This window comes from Hyalella azteca, unplaced genomic scaffold (genome assembly GCF_000764305.2).
Source record: "Hyalella azteca isolate HAZT.00-mixed unplaced genomic scaffold, Hazt_2.0.2 contig4515, whole genome shotgun sequence".
Lineage (NCBI taxonomy): Eukaryota > Metazoa > Arthropoda > Malacostraca > Amphipoda > Hyalellidae > Hyalella > Hyalella azteca.
Window position 1 is genome coordinate 118,590 of NW_025934728.1, and position 21,507 is coordinate 140,096.

The 21,507-nt window shown below is 38.6% G+C and overlaps 1 protein-coding gene across 1 annotated transcript in view; it reads right to left on the reverse strand.

The window, feature by feature from the left end:
- Positions 1-8,219: 8,219 nt before the first annotated feature.
- Positions 8,220-21,507, reverse strand: part of LOC125177736 — a 50,303-nt gene continuing 37,015 nt past the window's right edge. Inside the window, exons 3-5 of the mRNA XM_047880050.1 lie at positions 16,879-16,984; positions 9,388-9,482; positions 8,220-8,333 (exon numbers count right to left, since the gene is read on the reverse strand). Coding sequence (XP_047736006.1) covers positions 8,220-8,333; positions 9,388-9,482; positions 16,879-16,984 — 315 coding nt within the window. The remainder of the gene's footprint in view (positions 8,334-9,387; positions 9,483-16,878; positions 16,985-21,507) is intronic.

Below are 21,507 nucleotides of genomic sequence, written 5' to 3' on the forward strand. Positions count from 1 at the left end.
ATGTTGCTTGATACGCCTCTTTACACATCGCTTGATACGCCTCTTGACACATTGCTTAACACAGTATCGCACCAACTGTTCCAGCCTGCGCGCGGCCAGACTTTTGATGAGCGCCAGAGAAAGCGAACGCTTCAGCAGAATTTTCCGTCGCTCTTCATATGCTGAAGCCCGCTTCAGCATTCGAAGCTTATCGGATCTTGTGCGGCGTTGATGAGAATGGGGAACTCGAACCATTTTAAATGAGCGATGTTCAACAAACTATCATGAAATCAAACCACGTTAAATGAGAGTTATTCTACACACTATCATCAACTAAAGCCACGTTAAATGAGAGATATTCTACACAGTATCTGGTTATTCTGGGCCCATACCTTCAAAAAAAGTTAAGATATCGTAGTTCATCAGCCAATCATTGACGGCCTTTCAGGAAAAATCCACCAATCATAGACAAGAAAATAGAGCGTAAGTACTTACGTTCACTTAGCGAATTTTGAAAGTATGGCCCCTGGTCCTACAATCTATAACAAAGAGTCGACCTCGCTCTGATCTTTGTTCACTTCGTCGGTTTCTAGGCTGTAGACAAGCCCGTGTTTCTAGACTCTAGACAAGCCTGCATGTTTCTAGACTCTAGACAAGCCCGTGTTTCTAGACTCTAGACAAGCCCGTGTTTCTAGACTCTAGACAAGCCCGTGTTTCTAGACTCTAGACCAGACCGTGTTTCTAGATTCTAGACCTGTCTCTTATACACATCTAGATGTGTATAANAGCTTTACTACCCCGTTCCTTCGATAGAAAAATTCATATTATATTTATATTTAGTTTAGTTTAGTTATAATTAGGAAGGTTTACTCTGCGGATTGCTTCTAGAATATCTTAGCTTAGAACTTCTTCACTTTTTGTTGGAATGGTGAGTATGGGAGGCCTTTAAAAAAATCTTAGCTTCACGACCTCGTTCCTTCGCTAGAAAAATTCATATTATATTTAGTTCAATATCGCGTCATTTAAATAACGAGTTTGCAAAGTTTTTTTATAATATCGTCTTATAATTGATTTTCTGACCTACTTTTCTAAATGCTAAGTAAATATACAAATTAATTTTAGCCTACATCGGTCGAGGATAATTCAGTCGAGCATAGTAATGTAGAGTTTAATTGTTTACCTGACTTCTTCAGGTCATTATTATTTGGAATTATTTTTCATGAATACTGAACGACGGCATTTCATTTGTATATAATGTTTTTCTTGAATAAATTTCTGAAGTAAATTGTAAATATTTAGTATACAATATATTATAATTTTGAGTCGAAAACTTCTTCACTCTTCCGTCAGTTTCAACCATTCTTCCCACCCGTTACGCTATGAATTTAAAAATTCCTCAATACATTAAGTGGCCAAGCATGTGAAGAGCCAGCATGATGAGCTTCAGCATGCCCAAGCCCAGCATGCCCAAGTCCAGCATGCACAAGACCAGCATGCACAAGACCAGCATGCCCAGGACCAGCATGCACAAGACCAGCATGCCCAAGCCCTGCATGCCGAAGCCCAGCATGCCCAGGCCCAGCATGTCCAAGCCCAGCATGCCGAAGCCCAGCATGCCCAATCCCCACCGACAGTTATGGCCGCATCATCGGCGGCCACGCGCCTCCTAACGGCTAGAAGCCTTAAGGCAATTCTTAGTCTACGAGCGCGTATGAATTTGCCGAAATCAAAGATATGTAGCAAAGACATTCACTTATTTATTCGTTTATACATTATTAGGTTAATATATATCGATAGACTAATTCACCGTAACATTCACAATATTTTCCGACAAATTCTGTAAACATTATCTAATAGTCAATAACATCCTCCTTACTATACAGCGTTTTGTACTTTTGAACGACTCGTGGCTTAACCATTTCTACCTGCACTTGTTCTTCATATTCTGCCATGTTAATTGTACTAGTTTTATAATGACTTGAGCGGGAAGTATATAATAATTTCTTATTAATTCCCGCCGCAGGAATGATACCTAATTAGTCATTTATCATAGTCTGGTGGACGAGGGATGTGCGCGCAGGAATGGTGAGGTTGGAGCTGCGGTCATGTTAACCAGATTAAAATCTCATTAACCCAAGTAACATGCGCCTAACAAATTAAGGTTGAGAATAATTAATTATAGCTCAGTAAAATTATACTCGTATGGCAGTGGAAATACCGCCAAGTATTGAACTCTTGGCTGCCACCACTGAGCCAAGAACGACGATACACTCGAAAATGTAGACGGTTGTTAGTCAGAACAATCTGGCCTGCCACTGGTCAGGAGCAGTCACTGGTCAGGATTTGCCACTGGTCAGGAGCTGCCAATGGTCAGGAGCTGCCACTGGTCAGGAGCTGCCACTGGTCAGGAGCTGCCACTGGTCAGGAGCTGCCACTGGTCAGGAGCTGCCACTGGTCAGGAGTTGCCACTGGTCAGGAGCTGCCACTGGTCAGGAGCTGCCACTGGTCAGGAGCTGCCACTGGTCAGGAGCTGCCACTGGTCAGGATTTGCCACTGGTCAGGAGCTGCCACTGGTCAGGAGCTGCTACTGGTCAGGAGCTGCCACTGGTCAGGAGCTGCCACTGGTCAGAAGCTGTCACTGGTCAGGAGCTGCTACTGGTCAGGAGCTGCCACTGGTCAGGATTTGCCACTGGTCAGGAGGCGAAGTTAAGGCCCGTTAGTCAGGCAGGAAGCGCTACACGGCAGCTAACGATGGCCTTAACTTTGAAGTTCTTGTGACGCGCGCCTTGCTAGGCTACAGCCAAGCACTCGAGCGCTGTAGGCCACGGTTTTGCTTAAGGGGTCGCCTGCCCTCCGGAAAAACTTCCACATTTACTAACGGATCTTTCTGAAACTTCACACATATATGTAAAACCGAAAAAAAAAACAGATTTTGATTGTATGATTTTTTCAGAAAAATTAATAGAAAACGTTAAGTTCATAGAAAACGGACAAAAAAGAGGTACTGAAGAAGCTGCATCTCCTCCTAGGGTTTTCAAGCTACAACATCGAGACGCATATCATTCGATGCGTAAAGACCATATCAATCGAGCAACAAAGCCCGATTTTTTTGCCTTAGTTTTTTTACACGCATTTTTCCGTTTTTTTTTTCTCATTTTCTTCAAATTCCTCCCCCCCCCCCATTCTCAATCCAAACTATGCACAACAAATCTAAAAAAAGGTCTCCGTTACTCGATTGGTATGGTCTTTACGAATCGAATGGTATACGTCTCATCGCTGTAGCTTAAAAACTCTAGGAGGAGATAGGTTTGCCGTGACAATAAGTTAAACTTTTCAGGAGAGCGCGACAAAGTCCCGCGAGCATCCGAAATGCCACTCAATGTATCAAGGATATGAAACTAAACGTTACTGGAGCTTGTACCACTCAAGGATGGTGGGAGCGACTGATTGCGCACCTCCTCTATCAAAGCCAGGCGGGTGACTGAGTTCCAGCGCCAGCACTCTTTTTAAAGGTCTAGGGAGCTAATTACCGCCTATGCAATTTCTTGAAGAACCCCCCCCCCACCCCCCACCCTCCCCTCTTTTATGAACTGTAGTGAACGCATAAATCAACGTACCGAGATGGTAATGGTACCGTTGGATAGCTGAGAATGTCAGATTTAAGATGAGACTAAACGGATAACTGAAGCGCAGCGTCAGCAGACACTCTATTTAAAAACATAGGGAGCTAATTACCGTCTATGCTATTTGTTGAAGAACTCCACAACCCTACCCCCCTTTCACGACCTGTCGTTAATTCATAAATCAGCGTACAGAGATGGTAATGGTACCGTTGGATAGGGCAGAATGTCAGCTTTACGATGAGATTAAAAACCGAAAAAGCCAAAATCCGAAAATTTTAGAGTAGACCCCCCCCCATAAACTTTGCCAGCAGCCATTCCAGCAGCCATGCCAGCAGCCATGTCAGCAGCCATGACATGCAGCAGCCATTCCAGCAGCATCACATTACAAGTACATCACATTACACATATAATCACTCACTAATTCCACTTCAATCTCAATTCCTGCTACGCAATAGTTTCTTATAAGTAATTGCATAAAAGAAAATTGTTTACAAATTGATGCCTCCTATAGTCCGTCGGATAGCAAATTTCAAGTTATTGTTTCCAAGAACTAAGCTCGTGGCAACGTATCTCGCGTACACAATAAACAAGGCACTGAAAACAGACATTAAGATCCAATGATTATTGCTTGTGCAGCGTATAACCAAAAACAAAGTGAAGTTGTAAGGCTTCAGACTCGCGTCAACGTTAGCAAGAAGGCATGCATTAAAAACAGGCAATTCATCGTCAAGATTACAGTATAATAGATAATTGAAAATCGAAAATACGTCGTTAAACCCACATGAGAAAGCAGCAGGCTCAACCATGTGTCGGCGGCATTTAAACTCGATCAAGAAGTTGTACAACGCCGAAGTTTTTCCATTATTGGCTGGGCTCTAATGGATTTACGTTAAGTTAGAGCTGCGTTCAAGCGTGAGTGCTGAGAAAAATTACATGTCCACAAACCGCTGAATAATGAGCATACCTAAGCCATGAACACAGAGGCGGAAACTCCATTGCAGAATACGACTATTGGCTTTCAGAAGAATTTCGGGATATAATGTAAGATGTGCGATTTCAATACACACCCGTTTCCTTTGTACAGCTGTACGTTAGAACGACACTCCGAGTGTACACATTACAACAGTTCAATTGCTCCATTACAGGTACTCTTTTCAGTCTACTTTGAAGGAATACGTGATCTACGGTCACGAAAATTTCGAGAATAATTTAACCGTTCTACCATGAAATAAGTTGTAAGAAAATAGTATACATTTTCTAGGCATCAAAAACGGTCCTAATGACAAATTCCTAATCAAGTTTACTGAGGGCACGGACTTAATAATTACGAATAATTTTGCCCACAGGTTCCCCTGTGGCGCGAGTATTGTATCAATTTTTTTGTTGAGCAAATTTTGATTTGCCATCTAAATAAAGTGAATTAAATGCACGTCGCAGGTACAAGTTAAGAATGCATTCCCTATGAAGTTTAAATCATATCACCCTTAACATTACTATACATTTTACTAGCTTGACAAGCATTCAGCAGGTGCGAAACAAACCAATCGACCTGCGTAAACTGAAAGAACGATAACTTGAATTGAAATTTTTACTATGAAGGCCAAATAATTCTACCTATCTCAATTAAATTTCAATTTGTCATAGAAATCTAGGATGTAAAACCATGTAAACAGGAAAAAGTACCCAAAAATTTGAGATATTTCAAAACCACACAATTTTTGAGGACATTTCCAATACACTTGTGCTAATGGCAGTTATGGCACAAGTGTAAAAACTTTTGTAAGTGTAAACCCCCTTTGGGTTACAAAAACTTTTAAGGACATTTCTAATACACTTGCACTGATGACCTACCTTTAAAGGTAAAAAAATTCACTTCTGTCTCGATACTCAATTTTGTCTCAATATACAAGGAATGGTGAGTGTGGGAGGCCTTTAAATATATATATATATATATATAATGGTACCGTATAAATATACAAGGCAAAGCGAGGCTGTTTTTAACCGTATATAGCTCCACGGCTTCAATTCTGCCTCGTCCAAGTCTCGATGAGAGAAATTCAGTTAGCGTCTAACGGGCAGACTCGCGTACACAAATACGAAGCAGTCAGCTTAGTTTGTTGTGGAGGATAATAGTTGACATAGAACATATCTTTGTGTTGACATAGAACATAGAACATATCTTTGTGTTGACATATCTTTGTGTTGACATAGAACATATCTTCCGTCATTGCTGCCAGAACGCATAGAAAGGATAACGCTAGGTCTGAAATGTAGCTATAGATAAATGTATGAAATGACTGACTAATAGAATAAGATATCTGCAACAGTGAAGAGATGAATGGCCGCATACAGTTCAGGGCCAATACTTTCAAAAAAAGTTAAGAGATCGTAAGTTCATCAGGCAATCATTGACGGCCTTTCAAGCAAAATCCACCAATCATAGACAAGAAAATAGAGCGTAAGTACTTACGTTCACTTAGCGAGTTTTGAAAGTATAGGCCCTGGAGGTCACTGCGCAGTCTTGTTGGATGCAAATTCAGATGATATCTTTTTAAAAGCTCTGTTGCACTCAAATATTCTAACACTGTTTAGCTGCAAATATCATTGCTATTTAAGCAATTATTGAAGCTCTATTCAATAATGAAATCAGAATAATGAAGCTCTATTGAAATAATAAATAATGAAGCTATTTCTATTTCTAACTATTTAACTTTGCCGAGAACTCAACTCTATAACATCGACATAATGTTACAAAAATGTAGTAACATTAAGGGTATAAAACCATTAAACCTGAAAGAACGAGGCCCAATATGCCGCGCTAACCTCAATATCCAAGAAAATCCCTGGAAAAATCCCTGGAAAATCCCTGTAAAATCCACGCACTCTATATCCATGGTAAATCCACGCACTCTATATCCACGGTAAATCCACGCACTCTATATCCACGGTAAAATGCGTGCAATGAACGCAATGAAGGATTTGCATCCAGTCGCCAAAAGCCTTCTGATTGGTTCACGCTCTAATCCAATAGGTGATTTCTATTCAAAATTGGCAGTTAATTCGTAGAAGTGCGGGCGATAAACGTTGAGGCTGATCCCATGTCCCCTATTACAGCCTAGAACGGCTGCCCAGACTCCAGAAATATGCATATAAAACTCCCTAAGTTGCCGTTATTTCTGCCGGAAATGGAGCTGCATTATCAAGCATTTATATGCCAGTCGTTCAGATGAACTCCCTTATTAAAAATAAGAATCGCCAGATCGTCGGCCAGTCAAAGGCCGCTGATAAATCGTACCTTAGCCGAAATTTACCCACGAAGAAATAAATCTTAAAATCGCAAGAATATCCCGGTGATAAAGCCCGATTTATTCTAATAATTACAAGAGTCTATCATAATCATAACCGGTATTAGTACAAAGAAGAAAAAGCTAATGGAAATGCTAAGTTCTTTTTACTCGTGAGAAAATTGCGATCTTCATCACAAAAAAGCAGACTCGCTTTCAATTTCCTGGCTCATTGAAGTATAAGAATGCGCAGCAGAATTGATACGAAAGTTCTAAGCTGCAGATCCCTTACTAAATATTTCATTTAAATGGAGAGCTGATAATGAGAAAATTTAAGAGCCTGGAAATGAAATAAACTAAGAACTGAGAAGAAAAAGCTATGTGATGAGAGCAGCATCAGATCAAACGATTATGCGAGGGGAAAATCGTTCTTTTTTGAACAGTGAATTGTTTAATGGTAAAATGTTGCGGGGGGAGAGAGAATAACCAACAAAAATAGCTATTGATTCATTTTAGAAAAATTTGGACATCACTGTAAGATAAATGATTAATTGAAACGGTTGAATTTAGAGCGCGTATTGATTGAAATGTAGAGTGCAGTAATGAATCGAATTTTAACTCAGTGCCAGTAATGAATGGAATGCATTGCGACAAAAAAATAAAATCTTTCACGATTAAAAGGTTACATTTATTGTGCATATTTTATTAAAATTATCCTGCTAAACACGTTGTCTCCGAAGTGGTTCATACGCGTACCACGAAATGTATTTCTCCAGGACATAGGGGTACATAATTCAAGGTTGCTAGATAGATGCCTAAAAAACGGCTGAGTCCGCGAACAAAAAAATCCAAAAAAGCCTCTAACTCAATAAATACTAGTATATTTGTTGGTTCCGGTGTAAAAATTCGATTTCTTTTTTATTTAAATTTAATTACGAAGTACCCCTATCATAAATTTCAGGCGGCCAACGTAATTGACATTAACTAATTCGCGAAATTTGTCCATAAAAATAAAGACAGCTAGGCAACCCTGTTTCGTAATAGTCCTATAAATGAAATGATAGTACAAGATGAAGCAATCGGAGACAACGTGTTAAATAATTATAATTAGCGAGTAATTACACACAGTGTAATTACTCACAGTGTAATTACTCACAATTAATTAATTAGAGTAATTAATTAGAGAGTAATTACACACAGTGTAATTACACAGTGTAATTACTCACAATTAAATAATTAGAGTAATTAATTAGAGAGTAATTACACACAGAGTAATTACACAGTGTAATTACTCACAATTAATTAATTAATTATTTTAAATTAGCGATTTAAATTAGCGAGTAATAACTGAACGACACTCACAGTTCTCGCGACACTCCGTGGGCGCCCCCGACCACGTGCCGTCTGCCTGACACACGCGCTCTGCGTGCCCGATCAGGTGGTATCCCTGGCATCACACACATATATATATATATAATATATGTATATAGTAACGGTTATGAAAGACTTGATTATTCAGGTGTATACACCATGAAACATACCAGATATTGTTTTGCCGGGCGTACAGGTCTACATTATTTAAACGAATTTAAAAATAAAGAAACAATTTTTGGTAAAATTCATTCCTCCCAGTTTTGTAATGCCTTAATCTTCTCCCACATAGTAATAAATTTTCTGGTGCATGCAGATAATATATCGATAAATATATTAATTGATTCACTTTAATATCTCGATGGCTGTGCAATAAAGCCACCCTAAGACAAAGGCTTGCACCTTTGAAAGCTTTCGTGAAGCGAGAATATTAGTTATAATTTCAAGGAAATTATGAACGAAGATGTTTCCTTACGAAGGGAAACAAAATGAAAATTAAATACTACCACTCTATTTTCCCACCCACAAACCTTAATGACAATTTTTCCTCCAGTTAGCGCGGCCATTACTCAAGTCCCAAGCAACAATGCCTCTGCTACAACAACCTACAATTATTTTAAAGGAACACAGCACGTCAGCGCGTCCCATTAGCGGGTGAAGCAAACGTCATCATTTGATCTTTTCAGGGTACAAATCCATTCTTAGTAATGCTAAAGTTTTGTAAAAGTGAATGTATAAGTTTTATTAGTTTTTATTTCGTTCCACACGGCTAGTTTGGGTGAAGCATACTTCATAATTTGATCTTTTCAGGGTACAAATCCATTCTTAAAAATGCTGAAGTTTTTATAAAAACGAATGTATAACTTCTACACTGTTAGAAAAATTACCGTTAACGGTATTACCGGCGTTTCAGTGGCCGGGCGGCACGTGAAAAGAAACACCGAGTCGCCGTTTTTATTCTAATTTAACACTAGAAATCCGTAGAAAATCTGATAAAAACGGCGAAACAGCTTATTATCACGGGGCGACCTGCCACTAGAACGCCAGTGGGACCGTTTTTTCGCCGTTTTTTTCTAACAGTGTATTAGTTTTTATTTCGTTCCACACGGCTTGGTGTGTCGCTAACTCACCTCTTGGCACTTGTAGGTCGCTCGACTGCCCACCACGCGCCCACCGATCTCCACGAAGCCGAAGAGAGGGTTCACCAGATCCCCACACTCCTTGTCTGCAGTGACATACATCACATATTGCATTAATACATACACATACATCCTTGCCACAAGCAGGGCTTGCAACACAGTCATAACTCGACAAACGACTAAGCCTATATGTACACGCCTAGGCTTAAGCCTATGTATACGCGTAGGCTTAGGCCTATGTATACGCGTAGGTTTAAGCCTATGTATACGGGTAGTGTAAAGATTATGGCTCTTTGTTCTGGGGATTTGTTCAGAATGAAAACGCGTTGTAGATTGTAACGGTTTCTGAAAACAAAGAATGAAAAATTTGAACACAAAGTTGAGGTTATTCGAAATTATAAACAATATAGAGAAAATAATCGAGGTTAACAAGCAATAAAATGATCATAACACAAGTATATGCTCACGTACCAAATTGCTGAACAATCTAGGTCAAGTGTTCTCGGGCAAAACTGAATTTTGCCCGAGCTCATCAACTCTGGTTCTACCTAAAAGGTCCCAACCTTATGTACACGGAAGAAGTATGTTCCGTAAAATTCTTACAGGTAGGCTTAAGCCTTTGTATACGCGTAGGATTAAGACTATGTATACGCGTAGGCTTAAGCCCATGTGCATGCGTAGGCTTAAGCCTATGTACATGTGTAGGCTTAGGGTTCACCTAAACCTGACTTCTGCAGCGTAGCGCTACCAGCCTCGAGGAGCGTAGCCAACGATTGACGCTAAGGTTTTTAACGTTAGTAAATATATGGGAATGTGTTTACGTGAAATTTCATCAATTCAGACTTTAAAGTTCTACTTATCCATTCTGCATTTAAAATTATTTGAGTTGCACTTGGTTCCGTCAGTAGAAACACGAATGAGCAACCAAAGCGCCGATAGTGCTTATAGTGCACTGTTATTCGCTGGCTACGGAAACTATGCGCGTCTATTACGCAATGAAATAATAGTACGTTACAAGACCCATAACTCGAAATGAATTGATAGGAATATTATTTAATTGTCTAAATTTCCCCACATTAGAGGGGAGGGAAGAAGTTCGCTAAATTCTTAAAATAGTGCAAAATTACGACTTAATTAAGAAAATATATGCGAACGTGTTTACGTGAAATTTAGGATATTCAAATATTAAATTTGTGAACTTCATTGCTATCAGAATTTGCGAGCGTCCGATCATTTCGACAGGGTTTAATTAGGTTTCATTTACACACGAAACTAGCAAGCCGGATTTTAGCGCCATCGTGATGGTCACAGTCCGAACTATAGTGCAAGTTACGACTTGAAATAAAGATTAACGGGTAACAGGAAAACATCCAACATCTAAGACTATACACTCAAAGAAATTGATGGAACCTTGTCCGAATAGTGAAGCACTTTTGTCAATACGTGGGTCATCTTGACCCAGTTTAGCCCTGAAAAATTAAGTATCAGTGATACAGGCAGGAAGTGTGTCACTATTTGCACAGTATTACCCACTTGTTTACCTGAGTGTACCACACGAACGAGAGGTAGTCATAGATTTTATTTAAAAACATCAGTAAGGAAAACTGCAAACGAGGGATACTTGATAAGGAGATATTCTAGAGATGTTGTACTGTATACTTCAACGGAGAAGCTGCCTTACTACGCCTGTATTTCAACCCTATATGGGGTACTCAGGCCTCCGACATGAGTGATTGCTGCAAAACTTCAGGATAAAACGCAAAATTGCCAGAAAATTCGGGAGGCGGTCTTCGGTCGCAGCGACCGACAGGCGCGTGCAGAACGAAAAAATGCAGTGCATTGGGAGAAGGAATTATTGCTGATTATTAAAAAAGCAGGGGATAAAATAATGTGCGCCTAAAAATTAATTTTTAAAAACAACATTTCTAAAGAATAAAGTGACTTTGATGTTACACATGTACAATGAATTTCTAATTTTACTTTCATATATAAAAAAATAAATTTTCAAAATCATTTATTCTGTCAACTGATTCATGCATTGTCTCAGGCTTTATGCAAGTGTGCAAAATTTCAGATCGATTGGACAGGTAGAAGTGTGTCAAATATCGATTATAGGATTTGTAGCAGACAAAATTATTCAATTTTTTTATATTGATTTTTTTATTTTTAAAATTATTTATTCTGTCAATTAATTCACGCATTGTCTCCAACTGTACGCAAGTGTGCAAAAGTTTAGATCGATTGGACAGGTAGAAGTGTGTCAAATATCGATTATAGGATTTGTAGCAGACAAAATTATTCAATTTTTTTATATTGATTTTTTTATTTTTAAAATTATTTATTCTGTCAATTAATTCACGCATTGTCTCCAACTGTACGCAAGTGTGCAAAAGTTTAGATCGATTGGACAGGTAGAAGTGTGTTAAATATCGATTATAAGATTTGTAGCTGACAGACAAACAAACAAGAAGTGAAGTTGAACAGAAGTGTTGTAAAAACAGAAGAAATTAGAGCAACGGACGAAATCTTTGTTTATGAGGAGAGGATGTAAAGCTCACTCGAATAACCTAAATTTTCCTTGATTCCGTAATCGTGAATTTTCAAATTTTCAAACTCATCAATTTTTAGCTTTCATGAATGCTCAAATTTCATTGCAAAAGAAGCCAAAACAGTCATAATTACATACGTTCGCTTTAGTAACAATCTAAAATAAGATTACTATCTGAAAATTCGTTACGCGCATCACGATAAGAACAATAAATTTACGTTCTACTCGTCGAACAAGGCCAAAGTGCAGCTCATGAAATACATTTATTCAATTCCACCACAAGATTGTGATTTACCCGATTTATTTGTAGCATTTCGAACTCTTTCAAAAATCTTCATGTATCTTGGGTCAGAACGCACTTTCTCGCATCCGGTGCAGGTCAAGTCATTTCAAAGAGAAGCTGTATCATTGGATGGCTTTTTTTGCTAAATCTATAGAATACAAATGTACAATAAAGCAAAATGTTTTATGAATTTAGAACACAGCAATGCAAGTGCGCTGTAAAGATACTCAACTGTAATAAATTGACATAGAATAGATAATAAATCGTCGTGTCGTCACAAATGACGTCCACGCGACAATTGTACCGCTGACCTCGAGCAGTTCAGTGAGGCAGCGAAGGCCGTCACGGCTCCCGAGGGTCGCGGTAATGGTGGGAGTTGAGACAAATGGACGGTACGTTGACAGCAGACGTGCCTACTGTTCGCGTGACCTTAACTCTTATTTCGACCTTTATTGTCCTGTTCACTCTCACGATCTTCACTCTTCCTTCGACATTCATTTTCCTATTCACTCTTCATTCGACATTTATTTTACTATTCACTCTCACGATCTTCACTCTTCATTCGACATTCATTTTCCTATTCACTCTTCATTCGACATTCATTTACCTATTCACTCTCACGACCTTCACTCTTCATTCGACATTCATTTTCCTATTCACTCTGACGGCCTTCACTCTTCATTCGACATTCGTTTTCCTATTCACTCTGACGACCTTCACTCTTCATTCGACATTCATCCTTCACTCTTCATTCGACATTCATTTTCCTATTCACTCTCACGACCTTCATTTTCCCATTCACTTTCCTATCAACCGCAAATTTCCTATCAACCTTCACTTTTTCATCTCCATTAGCTCTCCCGTTCACTTTCATGACCGTCACTTTCCTATCGACCTTCGCTCTCGAATGTTTCGTTAAAAATGTTCATAAAGTGAATAAATTTGTTCGAGATTGTATAAATTCAAAACTTTGTGTAATATTTAATTCTCAGTCGTAACGTTACGTAATGCGAACTGTAACGAAGGCCGAAATTCTGAAAAGGTTACGAAAGTCAATGACAACGTCGCTCGTCACAACGTAAGACAACGTCACCCATCACAACGTAAGACAACGTCACCCGTCACAACGAGTCACAACGTAAGACAACGTCACCCGTCACAACGTAAGACAACGTCACTTGTCACAACGTAAGACAATTTAAATCGTCACAGTGTAAGAAGATGTCAATGGAAATTGAATTATGGAGCAAAAAAATAAAATAAAAAATCTCATGAGTCTGAAAATAAGACAAAATAATAACATATATTACAGAGGCTCTATACGTTGCGCTTCCTCTACACAAAGCAAGCTCGTGCATGTTGGCATTACGGAAGATAGAATTTAATCATTTGAAAATTTGCGAATTATTTTTGAGCAAGTCTGTGTCTCAGATTTGTGCTGTCAACTTTTAGCGCCGCCCGTGTTTTAATTGCTATAAAAATTGTATAAATCGAATTATTCAGCCCAACTTGGAACTTGAATACTCGATTTTATGCTGATTTAATTTTCTGAACAAAATAAAATATATAAATAAATATCACCGATTTTCCGTTCCATCAATCCAGACTTTTAAGTTCTTCTTATCCATTCTGCATTCAAAATTATTTGAGTTGCACTTGGTTTCGTCAAGTGAAACACGAATGAACGACTTCTACGGTCTAGTAGAACAATTCGTTCATAATAAAAATATTTTATGATAGAGCGAACACTTGAACATGATCTTAATCACCTACGTCGTGCAAGAGGAAGTTCAATGCAACTGTGCATTAACAGCTATAGCCAGTCTTTCCTCAGCCAAGATTTATGACTCTTGTGATGGTTTTGAGCAGCTCGTTTAATCATCAGCTAGTGATAAATGACCTCTTCTGCAGCAATAGAACTCGAGCATGAAGCAGAAGTTGATCTATTTTGGTCAACTGCAATCCAAGAATGCGACAAGAAAATGAAATACTGGCTACCAAATCCAACATGTGGCAAGAAGAGGCCATATTTTCAAGTGGTTCAAATTGCAAGGCGCAGGTCTAAATTCTCGCGACAAGTTCAAGTCGTTCTCGACAAGTTAGAACCGCTTAAAAAGTTTGCCATTCCCTTGAGAATGTATTTTGAAACAAAACTGCGGTAAAAGATCCACGAAAAAGGCAGAGCTCGAGCTACGGAAACTGCCTCGGGAAAACGCGATAGCCGAAAGCGAACAAACCGTCCTGACCTAGAGATAATAAACTAATTTGGCACTTACTGTTAATTCATTACTAGCGAATAAATGGTAGATGTGAAAACACTTGCAACATTCACGAGTTGTACGATGTGAAAATTTACAGTTACTAATAATAGAAAAAAGCTTTGATCAAAAGTAGTTTTAACTTTCAATTGCGTTCAGAAAAATAATGTATCTTCGAGGGCCATCAGTTTTTGTTCAAATTTGTTTCTTCGGAAAGGACTTCAAAATTTAATTTCAACATCTAAGCTTCTGCTTCTTGAATCCAAAATTGTCAAAATATTTTGCAGTACTTGCAATGACGTGGTTATATTTTTAACCAACATCAAATAAATATTTCAATTTATCTTTTTGTAGGTTATTTAATTTAAAGTTAATTTTGACATAACCATTTTTTACTTGAATTTTTACTTTTTATTTCAAGCTGCCACTCAATTACAAATTTATTATTCTTGGGAGATTCAATTTCCAATCTTCAATGACGAAATTTGAGTTACAAAACGCATCTTGCAGTTTCTCCTTCGTCAGTTGGCAACGCGTCGTGCAACTGACGCGTCGAGAGAAGTCTTATCGGAAAGCCGTAGGCACCTGAGAGACTTTACACGCTCGGTGAGTGGTGTGTGGGGTGAGTGGTGTGTGGGGTGAGTGGTGTGTGGGGTGAGTGGTGTGTGGGGTGAGTGGTGTGTGTGGGGTGAGTGGTGTGTGGGGTGAGTGGCGTGTGGGGTGAGTGGTGTTTGGGGTGAGTGGTGTGTGTAGTGAGTGACGTGTGGGATGAGTTGTGTGTGGGAGTGAATGGTGAGTAAGGTGAGTGGGATAAATGTGGTTACGAGTGGAGGATAGTGTGAGTGGTCGGTCAAGTGGTTATTACAGTGATGCGCGAGTGAACACCATCGCACGCCACGGTAGATGGATGATGTTCCAGGATGATACGGACGACACATTCAATTATGTCACTAAGACCAAAAACGACTAGTTTCAAGCACGGGTAAGAAAAGTGCATTTCGTGCTTGTGAGTTATATGCTTGGTAAACCTTGTATAATATTGCAAGAGAGTGTTGCCAATATACCAAAACCTTGCTGCATTGCAAGAGAATGTTGTCAACATACCAAAACCTAGCAACATTGCGAGAGAATGTTGTCAACATACCAAAACCTTGCAACATTGCGAGAGAATGTTGCCAACATACCAAAACCTTGCAGCATTGCGAGAGAATGTTGCCAACATACCAAAACCTTGCAACATTGCGAGAGAATGTTGCCAACATACCAAAACCTTGCAACATTGCGAGAGAATGTTGCTTACAAACCATACCGTTTATATATATTTTTTTTTCTTTGAATAAGAACACGGAAAAAAGATTTCCCGACAAAATTAATCAGTTGGACAAACCATGATGTCTAGCTAAGACGCTATACGCTACTATATTGTTTTTCAGTGCACCTATTTGTAGATTATTCATTATTTATGTTATTAGATTGGTATGGATTGGTATGGTCAATAGCATATAGCAATATGCTATTGACGAATAAATTATAAGGCGCTTATTGATACTGAGTAATCGATAATATAGAAATCTCAAAGAATTAACATAATCAAATGAATATATATGAATAACACAGCTTATTTGTTAGATTTGCACAGAGATATTCGCAAAAAAAATCTCGAAATTTTTTTGAATAAGGCTTCTAATAACGAATCGTGCAAAATCCCGTGCGTTCAGAAGAATTAAAAAATACTGTAAAACTAATTTTTTATTCATTTGAATAGACTAGGAATTTTCGAAATATTCTAGACAGGTGCAATACCTTGCTAGTTTTGCTGTTTTTGTTTTCTGTTGAAATTCAAAACCACAGGATTGAATATCTCCATGACTTTTTTTATTGAACTTTGTTTATAACCCAGGCTGGAAGTCGTCAACCCGCACGCAACAACTGAACAACGTTGACTGCAACAAAAATCTTTGAACGTTGACTGGCGCAGGCAAAAAAAACAAGCTTTTGTTGGAGATCTTCTGAATTATTTGGCTATAGCCAAATAATTTATTTATAGCCAAAAGTTGGAAATCATTTATTTATAGTGTACATCGATTTGGTATTTTGAAAATAAATGTACAGCAACTCTGGAATTGGATTCTAGAGAACGTTTCCAGAAATTGGAAAAGTTACTAAAAAGGTCTAGGAAAAATTCCTACTTTTATCAAAAATATATTAATTCAATATACGATTTTTTTGTTCTCACGTTTAATGGCAATGTTTAGGTTCAGATTTTGTGCAGGACGAAATAATAACACCATTTAAAATCAATCAAAATCACTTACCCGGCTTGATGCACCTGCCACTAACCCGGCTTGATGCAGCCACTCACCCGGCTTGATGCAGCTCATGCAGCCACTCACCCGGCTTGATGCAGCTCATGCCGCAGATGCCGTCACACAAACATTTCTTGCGGCGGCTGAGGCAGCCGTCGCTGTCGCTGCTGCACTTGCGTAGACACGTGCGTCCCTGTGGTGAGAACAGGCGTATTTATTTAGAATATTTCATGGCGGTGGGTAATGTTACTTAAAGTCTCTTCTGATGTGAAGTAATGTTACTTAAAAGACGTAAAGTAATGTTACCTAAAAGACATAAAAAAATGTTACTTAAAATATTTTCAGATGGAATATGAAGTAATGTTACTTAAAAGACGTAAAGTAATGTTACCTAAAAGACATAAAGTAATGTTACTTAAAATATTTTCAGATGGAATATGAAGTAATGTTACTTAAAAGACGTAAAGTAATGTTACTTAAAATCTTTTCAGATGGAATCTGAAGTAATGTTACTTAAAAGACTTAAAGTAATGTTACTGAGTAATGTTACGTAAAGTCTCTTCAAATGGAACCTATTCATTACATTGTTTTTTTCCGAGCTCAAAAATTGTGTCATTCTTTTGCTCCAGTTTGAGAAGCCAAGAGTTGATCAAAGACAACTTTGGATGACATTATCAAGCGAGATCATAAATTAGTTTATCCCAATTTAGTGCAGATTCCAACAAATGCATTCTTCTTGTTAGTAAAGTAGTATGGGGCTTATTCAATCCAGGCACTTGAAATTTTATAAAATTTTATAGTACCTACGATACATCATTTATGACGGCAGGCATAGAATTTTCTGCTACGTTAGTGCGGATACACTGTGACAGCAATACATACTCGGAGCAAATTCAAGAAACGCAAAATTGGCATAAGTATTTTAAAAAGATGGAAATGCAAAGCCATTGCCTCTGCTCAAATTCACACACGAATTTACTTTCCATGCAGTTTAATTGTAAACCTTTGCACAGGAAATAATTCTCGCATCGCAGTATACCTCACTCAAGTGAGCAAACCTGCTAAAAGGGTAGCACGGCGCAGCATCTCAGCCGGCACGACAAGTTACCGCAAATTAGCGCCGTATTCTCGATGTGCGCGGCGCTGCGCTGCGGCTGCGGCGAGTTACCGCAAATTAGCGCCGTATTCTCGATGTGCGCGGCGCTGCGCTGCGGCTGCGGCGAGTTACCGCAAATTAGCGCCGTATTCTCGATGTGCGAGGCGCTAATTTGCGGCGAGTTACCGCAAATTAGCGCCGTATTCTCGACGTGCGCTGCGCTGCGCTGTGGCTGCGGCGAGCGAGCGCGGCAGCGGCGAGTTAAAAGCAGCGCTGCCGGCCGGTGGGGCCATACTTTCAAAACTCGCTAAGTGAACGTAAGTACTTACACTCTATTTTCGTGAATATCATTGGTGGATTTTGCTTGAAAGGCCGTCAGTGATTGGCTAATTAACTTACGATATCATGACTTTTTTTTAAGCATGGCCCCTGATCTACACAAGCGTTTAGTGGCCAGCGCTAGATGGCCGAGGCAGCGGCAAATATATCGAGCTGCTCGTTATTTGAGTGCTAAAGATCACAACCAACAAGCCAACGAATTTTTAAGTAAACATGCCTCCAGTTAAATTAAAACTAAGTTAAATAAATTAAATTAAACTCCAGTTAAATTAAAATTAAGTAGATTGCTTTCTTGAAGGTTATCAAGAAACCTTAATTGGTACTACATGTATAAGTATAATAATAATTCTTCAACTCCTTTATACTATATAACTGTATATTGTAGTTATACTATCAATTTACAACTCAAATGGACACTTTACCGCAACGCTGGAGTCTGGCAAGGGAGAAACCAAGTCCAGAATTCAATTTCAGAATCTGGAATTACATCGCAAGCTCAACAAAATAGGACAGAATATGCGAAGAAACTCCAGCCGGCTGCTGCAGAGCGACAAAAACACGGTCGCTTTCATGTCAAATATTCAGAAATAACAAGAAAAACAGTAAGAAATTCCTGCCGTATTTTTGCTTCTTTTGTATCCACGGAAATTTGAGACGAAAATATCTACATGAAACCGTTAGGAAAAATGTGGTTGTCGTTAGGCTGAAAAGAATTTTCAGAAATCCATTTTAACTAACGATACTTATTTCCAAGGAAGCAACGAACTGTATTTATTCGATTTGAGAATTCAAGGCCGACTTCATTTTAGTGATGAAATTGACAGAGGGCGACTAAACATCCCGATATAAAAATAAAGACAATATTGGTAAAATAAAGGCAATATTGACACACTGTTATAGAATCAAGATTTCTTCCTGATTATGCCAACGTTTTGATATTTTATAGACATATTTTATAACAAACTTCAAACTCCACAGCCCGAAACTTAACCGACCGTTTAGTGACATGACTTCCTTGAATAAAAAGCCTTTAAAAATGATAAACAGCGAATATAATAAATAAATTTTGAATAAAAAGCCTTTAAAAATTATAAACAGCGAAAATAATAAATAAATTTTGAATAAAAAGCCTTCAAAAATGATAAACAGCGAATAGTAATAGCGCATAAATGAAAGAAATCAATATCCAACACGAGTCAATAGGACCTTTGACTTGCATCCAGCTTGTGCCACTGACACATTGTGCCAGCCATTAGGCGATATCAGCAGCAGAGCTGATAGCCTGCATTCCAGCGCAACTTTCAGACGATAAAACCTCAAAAATATGTTACGGTGTCATTTCCATTATAATGTATATAAAATAAAACTATAATCGTGGACGCAGTAAAAATAATCGGGGACGCAATATGTACACAATGCGATTTATTTTTACAACGTCGAAACAAAAAAAAAACGGATGACACGATTTCAAAAATAATGTTTTCTCTCAAAAATATATAAAATCCTTTGTACAAAATTTAAGAATTGGCACGTCCGACCGTTCCGCTTCGCAGTGGCGAGGCAGTGAACGCCTCGGAATTTAGAAAAAACACATAAATTCTCTGTGAACGTGCAATGTCAGCAATTTTCTGGGGAACTTTGAAGCGCTCTTCTTATAAATTTAGCCAATTTATCGCAAGCGGCAGGATTTTGTCACCGAATCGAACAAATGACAATTTTTAGCTCAAGTCACGTCTCAGATAATCATTTATCTGATCTACTTGAGCATTAACGAAGTAAAAAGGTGCAAATGTTCTCAATTTTGCATCTAGTTGGAAAGCTTGCACTTATATTTTGAAAGTCCATTAAACTGAACACAAGTGGTATATAAATTTCACGATAATAGTTTTTTGCGATTTAAGTGACTTACAAGTTAGTATGAGAGGCGAGATTGCTTCTATATGCTCATGCCTAAGTTTTGCCGGTCACATTAAAACGTAAAATATGAATTTTTCTTCTTGTTTGGCGAAAAGTGAGCAAAATAATTTCAAATTCATATGAACAAGTCACGCACGAGTGGTCGACGCTCGAATTTGACTAGAACTAAAACTGCTATCAAGTTATCTGTGTACTTGAATTGCTTAGGCATAAAAAAAATCAAAACGAAGCATTTGGAATGATAGCAAAATATACATCGGCATATTTTCCTCAAGCGGTGAAGATAATTAAGAAATGGGATACAGTAAAATACGTACGATAAACTAACTCTTCATAGAAAACATGTCATAATTAACATGAGCTATACAACGTACAATTAGAATACCTCTTGAGGAAGCAATAGTTGGGCACTTTTTCGCAATATCAAGCGTCGGATATGAGCTCAGATATCAGATACGAGTTGTTCATTTTTCTAAAGTGTTTCTTGGAATCTTTTGGAAGACACAAGAAGCTAAAATTTACGCTTGCTCGGAATTAAAAATGGTCGCTGTTGGCTATAATTATACAGTACACCATAAAATAGCTAAGAAGTGCAAACGAGTAACATTGGAAATGTTTCGAAAAATGACTTGCCACGCATGCACGTGGATCTTTCAGATAGTGCATGTACCGTAGAACGTACTGTATGCATCTACGAGAGGGAGTCAGAAAGGTGATAGAGTATTAAATAAATCATGGTAAGGTCGCTCAAAGAACGGCAAACTGCAGGCATGGCATTTGTTCGGCAATCCAAGTTAATATAGCTTTAGTCGAGTAAATAGATAGCACGGAGAGGATTGATTTCGCATCCGCGAATCATAACAAATAACGTGATTGTGCCTTTGAAACGCTCAAATGTTAAAAAGCCAACACGAAAATAAGTTTTAAATGCACTAGTTGATATATCTTGCCAACTCAAAAATACATCACTTATAATCATAAATACAACTAGCCAACTCAATAATACATCACTTATAAGCATAAATACATCGTGCCTTCACATGATGGATCATTTACAGGCATCCAACACATTCATGTATAAAGATCCTGTAGGTACACGACAGCAAAGTTTTCCATAGATTTTCACGCCACTACGCAACAATCAACTCGCGATTGGCTCAACAAATGCAGCATTTTGGCTCACAGCACTTGGGGGAAGCCCGGGATTTTCTCACGGGTTTTATGAGGAGTGTGAGTGGCGGCGCCGGAGTGCCGAGTCGTGTCGCGGGCGTCGGCAAACACGCGAGACTTGCAGCGCGCGGAGTGCGGGTAAGAAGTGCCAGAAGAGAGGGTTATGAAAAACGGGGTGGAAGGGGACGTGGCTT